General features: G+C 36.0%; 1 protein-coding gene across 4 annotated transcripts in view; it reads left to right on the forward strand.

Annotated features, from left to right (window-relative positions):
* Positions 1-7291, forward strand: part of LOC590990 (anillin) — a 31525-nt gene extending 24234 nt beyond the window's left edge. For all 4 annotated transcript variants that reach the window (XM_030975859.1, XM_030975862.1, XM_030975860.1 and 1 more), the window contains 5 exons: positions 1250-1406; positions 1967-2107; positions 3535-3729; positions 5784-5956; positions 6708-7291. In XM_030975859.1, the coding sequence (XP_030831719.1) occupies positions 1250-1406; positions 1967-2107; positions 3535-3729; positions 5784-5956; positions 6708-6825 (784 nt within the window). In that variant the 3' untranslated portion in view covers positions 6826-7291. The remainder of the gene's footprint in view (positions 1-1249; positions 1407-1966; positions 2108-3534; positions 3730-5783; positions 5957-6707) is intronic.
* The last annotated feature ends 4819 nt before the right edge of the window (positions 7292-12110 follow it).

Below are 12110 nucleotides of genomic sequence, written 5' to 3' on the forward strand. Positions count from 1 at the left end.
CAACTTGAAAATGAAGGCATATCCACCAGACAGGAGGTTATGTGTACTTAACTACTTGCGGCACTACTTGCGCAGAACGGAGAGCGTCAGGGGACAGGAACGCTATCTGTTCATCAGCTTCAAGAAACCGCACAAACGCGTTACTACGCAGACCATCGCCAGATGGGTGAAGGAAACGTTGACCTCAGCAGGGATCGACACAGACATCTACAAAGCTCATTCTACTAGAGCTGCATCAACTTCAGCAGCAAACAGTTCAAATCTGCCTATCAAGCATATACTAGCCCAGGCGGGCTGGTCTTCTGAACGGACGTTTCGAAACTATTACATGAAACCAGTAGAGAACAGGAACGTCAATTTCACAGGTGCAATCATGGCGCCCTAAAGGATGTCCTAGAATTGGCATCGCCTTTTTAAGGTCAGCTGGTTTACCTTCTTAGTAGCATGCTTTAGCTTGCTATTCTATCAATAATGTATACTTTTGTGTTGAGCACTGGATCGGATGGCCTACTGAGCTTTGAAATCTCATTTAACGTAATCCCGAAATTGGTATTACGTAGTATAATTGAAAGATTAAACGAGAACTCGTTTGAGATTTAATCTCAATTATATAAGTAATATAAAATGAGGGTTTACGTCCCTCCCTTACCCTCCCTAGTGCTGGGTATTGTTATTAATTACAGTTCTCGTTATCTTTCTGCTTGGTTCAGTAGGCACATCCTCGGCTATCTACGAATATTGCTGATTAGCGCATGCGCACTAACGGGGTCTCATTTAACGTAAACCCTCATTTTATATTACTTATATAATTGAGATTAAATCTCAAACGAGTTCTCGTTTAATCTTTCAAATTACTGAGTAACTTTTGTAAAGTTCATCAGAGCCATCTATCTAAAACTGCAGTTCCTGGTATCTGCATAGAAATCATTTGCAATGCAAGTTTATTAATCTGTTATATATTTTTTAATATATTGCAATATCAATTGGTTGTAACATTTTATTCATTCAAGTTCATCATTTGATCATTCTGCAGTCTGAAACAGGCTATTAGCCAAGATTAGAAATTTTGGATATTTTATTTAAATGCAAAATGTCCACATAAAAGAGGCTGTCTATTAGATTATTTGGCTAAATGACTGAGATGAAGTGTATAGAGTTATATATTCAATGTGCTGTTATTGACACCTTTTCTGTTTGAAAGAGAAACGGAAAACACTGTTTTTAAAACGAATGCTCATTTCTAATATAGGAATGATCTAGGTAGTGACTTCACCGTTGAGCTTTTGGTGTATGAGATGAGAGGAAGGTGCGCTACCTTAGATGCAGTCCAGAGCAAGAAAGCTGCTACCGCCAAACATGGATGGAGCCTCACACCAAAGAGATTCAAGGGAGCATCCAATTTCAGGGTATGTCTATGAGCAAAACAGCCATTTTAAAACCTTTGAATTTGCCACTCTATAAACAGCACTAACATTTGAAAGCCTAGCTGAACGTGGGGTAGTATTTAACTATATGTTGTGGTCATGGGTATTGAGGAGTATTGTGTTGTGGTATGTGTATAAGAAGAAAAAGAAAAAAGGGAGTTGTTATGAAGACAAATGTATACTGCACTAGTATGCAATAAAACGCCCTACTGTGTGTGTGTGGGGGGGGGGGGGGGGGGGTGGGGGGGGGGGGGGGAGAGAGAAGAAAAAAAAGAGTTAGGTCAAAAGACTAAACTTTTTGGCATAAAAAGTTTCTGTCTTCCAGTAAAGGATTGTTCTGTAAAGCCAATTCATCAAACAACTTCTATTTATAACCTAGGTCACTGCTTATCAGGTCAAATTGGATATGGTAAATACAAAATGAGGTGGGGGGGGGGGGGGGGGGGGTGATATTCAGAGATATTCAAGTAAATGATTTCCAGTACAAGAGGTTTACCACTTGACATATTCTTGTTTTGCTTTTGCCTTGACCGACCTTACAGCAAGGAGGAGGGCGTTACCCACAGTCACCAGGTCCATCATCATCAGGCCACAGCACAGTAAGACAGAACAGCTTTGCTATGGTGGGATCAGCAAGACTTAGTCTAGCCAGCTGTCAACTCAAGAAATGCACCCTCACAAAGGTTAGTCAAAGGCAGGCTTTGGATAAAAATGTATTTATTTAATAAAAACATGAAAACATGTTTGTTTAAATTGTTTTAAAGGTATTTTATTGTTTAAAATGTTGAAGTATTTTGTGGGCTAAAATTTTATTTAAAATATGAAACATAGTTTTTTCACATAAAAAAACTGTGTTGTACTTGGTGGTATTGCTACACAGTGACTGAAATGCATCAAAGAATTATAATTACGCCATTCTACGAAGATAATTCTGCTTTTTGATGCTAACTGTGTCTTTTAACTATATTGTTTTGCATAATTGCGTTTAAACAAAGACATTGCCTCCCCCCACCCCCCGACGCCTCCCGGGACCTCTTACGTTTCATTAAATCATGAGAGAAAGAAGGCGATTTGTTGTACCGTTCTCGAAAATAATCCTCATCTAAATTCAGTCCCCCCCCCCCCCCACGCGAAAACTTTTGCGTTTCATTAAATCTTTAGAGAAAGAAGGCGATTCGTTGAACTGTTCTTGAATATATTAAGCGCGGAATCTTTTACGTTTCATTAAATCATTAGAGAAAGAAGGTGTTTGTTGGACAGTTGTCGACTCTTAATCCTCGTCTGAATTCAGTCCCCACCCCCCCCCCCCCCCCTCCCGCGCGAAGCTCTTAAGTTTTTACGTTTCATTAAATCCTTAGAGAAAGAAGACGATTTGTATTACCTTTTTCGATTCATAATCCTTGTCTGAATTCATTCTGCCCTCCCCTCTGGCTCGAAGCACGGAAGCTTTTACGTTTCATTAAATCATTAGAGAAAGAAGTCGATTTGTTGTACCGTTGTCGACTCTTAATCCTCCTCTAAATTCAGTTCCCCCCCCCCCCCTCCCGCGCGAAGCGCAAAAGCTTTTACGTTTCATTAAATCCTTAGACAAAGAAAGCGATTGTATAACCATTTTTTACTCTTAATCCCTGTCTGAATTCAGTTCACTCAACCCCCCCCCCCCCCCCTCCTACAGGAAAATGCTAAACTCCTTTCTTTTGCCTAAAAACATGTCTTTTTTTAAAGCTCAGTTTTACTTTTCTTTTAAAGTGACAGGTTGGCAGCTGTGCTGATGTAGTAAAAATCAATTTATTCAACCTGCATTTTGAATATTGAAAGATGCCTAATGATATCATGGATGAATAGTTTGTAACTATTCTAGCAGAAAAATCTCCATGAATTCAAACACAGTTGTGAATTGGTCTATTTTCCAACTACTGTACTAGAAATAGAACTTTTTATGAGACTAACTACCACCGCTACTACTCCTGTGATCGCATGTACATGCACACTCCCATGATTTCATTTTGATGCTTAGAGAGAGAGAGAATCTCTTGACCACTACTATCACCAATGAATAAACTCTTTGATCAATATTTGACATGTGTCTTTCTTTCTTTGCTTCCTGTAGGTTCCTTTCTTATCACCCTTAGAGGGTGCTATTCATATGATGATGTCATGTCACACAGACAGCCAGACCCATGCAGAGGGTTTCCTTACAATGTTTGATGACTGCAGTGGAATGGGTATGTGGCATAGGAGATGGTGTGTCCTACATGGTGGAAACCTGTCCTTCTGGAAGTATCCTGGTGATGAGAAGAAAAAGGTGAGAGCAAGAAGATTACATTGAAAGAGATCAATCAGTATGTCTGTGTGTGTGTAATTGGATTTTTATAGACGAGTATCAATTTACGTTTGGGGGCCCACCTTTAAAGTAACATTGCCTCAGATTCTGAAACAAAATCCTGGATTTAGCTCATGCTGCAATCATAATTATAAACCTTTAGGTCAGTCAGGATCCCACCCTTTTTTTAAAAGCCGATCCCCTGTCTGATTATCAAGATATTTATGATTGGAAATCGAAATTTCATTTTTTGTTTTCCTGACGGTTTTTAAAATACTACAGTCTATTGGGGAATATGAGTATGGTAAAAACCGGTCACTCAAAGATGTTTACTTTCTTGAGGCACTTCATGATCATTTTCAATATTACACCATATTACACCAGCGCCATGCATCTCAGATTTAACATTGTTAAATGATGCCTTTTATTAAGTCAACATCCAAAAGACGTGACTCGGTTTCTAGCCGGGGTCAGACCTAGCCAATTTGTAGGCGAAGACAAGGAGCTGTCCAGGTGAATGTATTTCTAGACCAACTCACATCTACCTGAGGCTGTGTAATCATGATGATTTTATTATAGGACTGGTTAGAGGAATGTGAAAATGACTCTGTATTCTGCTGACAATTGACTCTATGTTCGTTAGGCCCTAGTGTTCGTGATGGTGATGTTACTTTTTAAAAATTGTAACGATTAAATAATTTGGATGATTCGAAGATATCAAAATCATGAAAAAAGAGAGCAATGATGATGAGAACATTTTAGTCATTGAAAAAAGGGTTGATTGTTTATGGCTATATCCTGATTAAGAGCTAACTATTTTGGAGAGGAGTCTGATTGTGTTACATAAAAATATGTATTCCCCCATGTAGAAAACTAAGCCTTACTACATGTAGTTTAGAACTAGGTGTGGTATTCTGAAAATCCTTGTAAGTTTTCTTGTATCTTTGAGAGAGTGCTAGTGCTAGAGTGCTAACATTTGTGAAAGTTGGTACTATGAAAATTGTCTCAGCAGTCTGTTATCTTTGGAAGCTCCGCAATCTTTGACATCCCCAATTCGTTTAGACCTTACCAATCAAAACTTGATGTAATCACATTATGGATGTGAAATCCGTGAGAAAAATTGCCACTATCATGAGATACAACACCCTCTACCCTGTTGTAGATAGTTATTACACTGTATCATGGTAGAAAAGATAAAAGAAATAACAAGAACTTTCTGAATACCTCTTATATTAAAGTATTATCTGCTGAGCATTATTAAATTCAAAACAGATTTTAATCTCCTTTACATTCACTGGGTGCACAATATTTGAGCACTGGGTAGAGAAATAAGAGGACAGAAAAAAGAAAGGTTTTCATAGTATCAATTCTGTTTCAATGATGAAGATACAAGAATATTTGAGATAAAAGATAGTTATTGTGTGTAATAGGTAATGTATCCCTTTTGCAGCCAACATCAAATTCTGTAGAACTTTGCAGGAAAAATGAATATGTCATGTGTGTCCTATCTGTGAAAGTTAAACATTAGCAGTGTCCTAGTATTCAAATTATGCAAGGAAACCATTTACTTTCTGGACTTCACTGTCAGACACTGTTGAGTGAGTGAGTGACTTCTTCTTTCTTTAATTGGTAATAACATACAGTACATAAAATGAGCTGTAAAGGGTACATAAGCATTTGTCTACATCAATAACCCACTTCTTGTAATGGCCAAAATTAAACTGATTAAAATCATTAAATCTTTGCGCAGCACAAAAATGTACGGCCATCCAGTACACGGTTCTGAAAATCAGACTATTTAATTAAAGGACTGCAATCCCTAAATTCAACAACTAAAGGTTGTTATTTTCTCACAAAAAGATATTTTCAAGCCCTTTCGTTTTAAGGGAAGTTCTAAATTAGTATTATCTTTCAAATGCCATTGGAATTTACCCTTTTCATTTTTTTGGCCTGCAAATGGGACATAGGACCTTTAATGCGGTCATAATGTCTGTCTAGCTAAAGCAAACAACTCATGTTTTTCTCCGACCATGCAGCCACCCATCGGTACAATAGATCTGAAAGCATGTATCACCAGGGAGGTGAAGCTCATCTCTCGTATCCACTGTGCAAGACCTAACACCTTTGAGCTCCAGACCAGCCGACCCGCCAGCAAGTCAGATAGGGATACCCTGGTCTCTAAACACACCAACTCATACACTATCACAAAGTGAGTTCTTATTTTAAGTTTGGAGGCTGTGACCTATCCACAACAAGCACTGCTTTTCCCTAGGCTCCGCCATTATGTCTCTTAAGTTCAACTGAAGGACAATTTTCTGAATAGTTTGTACCAGTTTTCTATGTACATGTCTATTATACTGCTCAGTTAACCCTTATTGGCCAGATTCATTCTATTTTTAGATATTTTCCAATTAGTTTTTGACAAGTAACAGTGCTCTTACTTGGTTTTGCACATGGGATTCCCCAATTCCAAAGTCAAAATTAAAGTACAAGTCCAATCTGCTGGGACTGTAATTTTTTTAAATGTTCCTGAAATGTTATTAAAACCCCTCTTCACTAGTTTGGCCAGGATGGATTAGACCTCCATGCGTGGTCACTGACGGTGGTTATCTCATCAAATCAGCTCTCAATTAACATAAGAAAAAGGAGATCATGGGAGACCAACGGGTACCACTTAGGCATTGTTTGCTATATAGAGGGCGCAAGTAGCTACAAGTAGTGCAGTCCCACTTTAAGATGATTTAATTCTCACTATTTTCCGATACCCGACCCTATTGTTTATATCCCCCTCTCCACCTATTCTTTCCCCTTCCATCTTTGCAATGCTATTACTCTACATCTCGCTTACCCCACCATTTATTGTATCTTTCTTACCTTATCTCCCCCTGGCCCTCTCTTTCTTACCCTTATCTGTTCCTCTCCCTCCCTCTCCTCTCTGTATCCCATCCTTTGTTGAGCAGACATCTCTTGTCAGCAGACACCAAAGAAGATCGGGTTGAATGGACAACCTCTCTCAACAAGACCCTCCTGGAGCTGAGGTTGTGGTGCAAGGATGCTGTCAGACCAAGCCATGAATAAAACATGTCTCAATCTACACAGACCATTGGGACTAGCCATGCATGTGGATGCTGTAAGACCAAAGCTGTGAATGATCGACACTAGCCTTTTCAAGGACTTCTGCAACTTATGAAGTGGTGTCGAGACTTAGCCAGACTAAACAATAATTAGACTTTCTTTTTCCTTTCAAATGAAGACAAAATATACTAGGGCTAGATAGCTAGCTTTTATATTGTTAAAAAAAAAATCTGTCATGTTTTCATACTACTTCTTGGCTCATCTACATGTATGTAGCGTGCAAGTTCTGAATTGCACTTGGGACTCGACTTCCTATGGGAAATATGACTAGCTCAATTGATAATTTGGGAAAATTTGTAGTATTTTAAGGATTTGCTATAGTCATATAATCAAAGTACTGATTGCTGCTCTGTAATCATTCTCCATTTATTCTACAAGTTTCATAAATTGATTTGTACATGTACATGTAGTTGTTTTTGTTGCTAATTTAATTGTGTGATATTACTTGCCTTGTATTAGTTCACAGTATTTAAAATATTGATATTATATCCAATTAGCTAGAGGTTACACACCCTGTAAATTAGGTATTGAACGTACCACCTGTTTAGAGCCAAAAGAGCATTAAGTTATGTTCTTTTATATAATTAATGGCACTGGTTTTTTTAACGTACTGTATACAAAATGTATCCCCAAGAGGGTAACAAATGAAGTTATGTTTACATACTTCAAACCTGTATTTTTAGCATCAGTAGTATACATTTTATTTGAGAAATGCAAATTTTGGAGCTTAAAGCTAAAGGCCAGTTATGGTCATGCGACTGCATTGTGAAAGAAACATCAGAAAAGGTTGATCATCTAGCATAGATGTACTGCAAGGTTCTGGAATCATCAAAATGATAAGAAATTTGGCCAAGTCTTCATAAAGTTAAAATCACTGTACACAGAAAGATGTATATGGGACTACACACACGAGCGCGACACGTGCATTTGTATCTCTCAACAGGCGAGAGATACACTAATTTACCAAATATATCAATTAGTAGGCGGTTTCCGGTCAACATTTTTATCATCATGTATTATTCAAAACATATTCTTTCACATGATTGGTAATAAGAGCTTCCATTTCATTTTTTTAAATTGGGGCGTTTCCAATACTGGTCTTTACCTTTAATCTTTCTCCTTATTTATTCACCAGATATGAATACTACGAGTTCTTATAATTTTATTGTGAGCTATAGCATATTTAATAACTATGATATAAAACTCTTTTGCTATTAACTACACCAACAATTATTGTTGGTCTTTAAGAATATGTTTCAGAGATTATTCATGCACATTTTTGAGTTTCTATCTTGAAAAATACAGATTTTGTATCCCTTGAAAGTGAAAAATAGCTCTAAATAAGGGTTTTGAAAATAACAAGTTTTTATTTCAATAGATAAAATGATTTTTCTTGGGTCAAACTAAATAACAACAATAAGGTAAATACATACAAAAAAATTGGGAACCAGTGCATTGCCTAATAATTTCCGTAAGTCACACCGGTGTTTTGAACGTTACACACTGTTAACATCATAACTTTTCTCAAGTTAATTGCTTTTCTTTAGGTATTATTGACCCAAGTTACATCAATTGTTTGCAGAAAAATACTTCTCTAACATTCATGGAAGAAATAAATCTGCATAGTCATTGTGCAGTTTGAATTAGTTTAGCACATATGCCCTTGTGGGTCTGAGTAGATGATATACATGTATGTTTCTACTTCTATATCCTGAACATTACTTATATAATGTGCGACCATGTGCTTTTTATGCGACATACATGTATTCAAGTATCATATAGGTAGTACTATTTGGAATTCAATTTTGTAATCTTAATGTATCTGTAAATTCAAATTTCTGTAGAGTAGTCAAAAGGCTATAATTGGAAGTTCAGTGAATAATGCCATTTTTACACAAAGAGTAATGAGAAATCCAACCTTGATTTTCCAACATAGAAAATTCAAGAGAAGTAGAAGTAGAAAGAAGTATGGGCTTTTCAAATTGGCTGAATCGGTAATGTCTCTGCGATGTAGTGGACTAGTGGTGGACAACTTTCCCTTTTGTTCAAACACACAAAATGACTAATAAAGTTGAAAACAAATTATGACTAAGGAGGGGTCTCTTCTCTTTAGAGAATGTTTAATAGTATGCTTTCCATAATATGTTTGAGTAGAGCCTCATGGGAGGAAGCATTGATGAGAAAAACAGATCATATTTCTGTACTCTACAAACGGGAGAGATATCTGTGACTACTGGTATGTCACAATCCAATGACCAAACTGCCACTTCCAGATTCGCATAGACTTACCGGTAGTACATTTCAAACATTCATAACTTATTATTGGTCCGATTATTTCAAATTTGTGCCATTCTGTTGATCTTATTCTTCTGCTTTATTATTACAAGGGTTGGCTCTCTGATGCATTGTACTTTTAACATACATTTATTCAACTGTCAAGATAAAAATAGTAGAAAAATGGTTGTAGCTATCGAGCTCCCAAAGCACCAATAGAAGGAGCATTTAGTGGCACCCAGTTAAAATTGAATATGTATTTGATGGGTATTGAAACTTTAATGAATGAGATGAAATGTAAGCACGCAAGTTAACTTTTGGAGGACTGGACCTATAGAATGGTGCAATAGGGTGGAGAATGGAATTGGGTGCAACAATTTTGTAGCTGATGAAGTTGGACCATTGAAGTTTTAAATTGGATTGGTAGTTTCATACAGCCTGTAGATTTGCATGTAATGTGTACATTCTGATAATTCTAAATGAATGTACTGTATATAGGAATATATATTTAATCAAGACAAAGGTATTAATTTTGGAGTTATTACAGATATTAAATGTATAAACTGTTGATATGAGGGATTTTGTCATGAATGACATATACATGTAGTTTGAAGTGGTCCTGTCAGAAACTCAATTGTGGATGGCTGCATGTTTGTAAGTAATGAAAACGATTTGGGATTATAAAAAAATACATGTTCACGTTATTTAAGAGTTTGTATACTAAAACATAATTTTTTTTATTATTGGTCCAATTTATTTTTCTGAATTAATAAAAAGGGTTTGATAGCCCTTCAATTAATCTGTTTACATTTTGTTATTATTTTGTTATTATTTGAAGTAGATGAAAGAGAGAATGTCTAATTAAAGGTATTACAAAGTTTTGATATATTTGGATGCCCCTGTGGATGTATTAAAAACACTAGAATCTTTAGTCCCTAAAACACTTCTGCTTTTGAGAAAAATTGAATATAAAGATTTACCGGTGACCTTGAGAGGGAGCTATACAACAAAGTGTTTATTATTTACAATTTCATAACTTTATAGAGTCGATTTCGACCGTGACAACAATCGGTGAATATTGTAGGATCGCATATGCTTCCAATATGTAAATTTGAACCAAAGTCACGACCCCATACCAAAACTTTGTATTACCTTTAAGTACATCTGAGTGAAAAAGAGACAGATTTACATGGAGACAAGATGAATAACACTTGAAACATTCTTGATTTGTGAATATTTTGGGTTTTTTTAATATAAAAAGTTTTTTTTCCTTCTCTCTTCTAAGAAAACATTTTTTGAGCTCCAGCATCTACAATATACAATAGATACATGTACATAGAGTTTCTATCTTTCTTTGAATAAAATAGTAACTGTTCGTGCATATAAAAAAGACATAATAGGGCAACAGTGAACTTCAATAAAGGCAAAGAAAGTCCTATCTTCTAAGTAATACGCAATACAATTTACCTCTACAGGCAAGTCTTTTCATTAAAAACATTTGTATCTATTACATGTACTTGAGAGAATAAAAAAGCAGTATGAATGTACATGCATTCGTCTGAAGTCAGATTAGCTTTCTCCTCCCTAGAATTTAACAATAAACAATCAATATTCTTATTTGTATGTATCTAGCACCTGTTTTCAGAAGGGGAAAATGATCCATAATCGCAATAACTTGAGAAAAATAAATAAATCTTAAGGATATAACATTTTAACATCTTCACGCATAGAAGATAACCCCATGGTCATGCTGATAAATATGACAATGCCATTTTATCATCAAAAGAGCACTTTTGCCTGACTTTTTAACATCTAACATAAAATTTGTTCAAGGCACATTATGCACATACAAGTTGTGTGTAAATCAACAAGAACTGAATATAACATGTACACAAATGTAGAGTTTTTTAAAAGAATGAATGGCAATGAAAAATCAGTACATGTATTGAACAAAGCTTAGAAACTGGACAAGATACCCACTAAATCTAAAAACTTTAAAATATTTACAAAAGGACAAAAAAAATGACAAATTATTTCAACTTATAAGAATAACATAAAAATTCTAATTGAAAGTGTATATGTACATAGAAATACAAAAGATTGTTTGCATCCACCATAATTTGAATACATTCACAATCATACTGAAGGTGTTCATAATTTCTCACATAATTGCATTTAAATCCAGGGTCATGAAATCAATGTGAATCAGGGGTGTTTAAAGGTATAGACCAGTTTCGGAAACACCCCTCTCAAAATATGAAATGGAAGCTCTTATTACCAATCATGTGAAAGAATATGTTTTGACTAATACGTGAGGATACAAATTTTGCTGGGAAACCGCCTACTCATTGATATATTTGGTAAATTATCATATCTATACGGCCTGTATAGATATCGCGTAGTCCCATATACATCTTTCCGTGTACAGTGCTTGTAACTTTACCAAGACTGGGACAAATTTCTTATCATTTTGATGATTCCAGAACCTTGCAGTACACACCAATACTTGTATCCTAGATGATCAACCTGTTCTGGTCAACTTCACGTTTCTTTCACAATGCAATCGCATTGACCAGAACTGGCCTGTACCTTCAAGGATTGATGAAACAACCCTGGAGAAATCTTAAAATTTACATGATCCCTCAACAAAAGATAAATACGATACAAAAGATTACACATACATGATAAAACTTGCTTTGATTAAAGATGAAGTTGAGTTCTGGTCATGCGATTGCATTGTGAAAGAAACGGTGTGGAATCGACCAGCAAAGGTTAATCATCTAGCATAATATTCGTGTGTATTGCAAGGTTCTGGAATCATCAAAATGATAAGAAATTTGGCCAAGTCTTGGTAAAGTTACAAACACTGTACACAGAAAGATGTATATGGGACTACATGAACACGTGGCGTGAGAATCCGTCCAGATATTTACGATGCTACACGACATATTTAG

This window comes from Strongylocentrotus purpuratus, unplaced genomic scaffold (assembly GCF_000002235.5).
Source record: "Strongylocentrotus purpuratus isolate Spur 01 unplaced genomic scaffold, Spur_5.0 spur5_scaffold_8, whole genome shotgun sequence".
Taxonomy (NCBI): domain Eukaryota; kingdom Metazoa; phylum Echinodermata; class Echinoidea; order Camarodonta; family Strongylocentrotidae; genus Strongylocentrotus; species Strongylocentrotus purpuratus.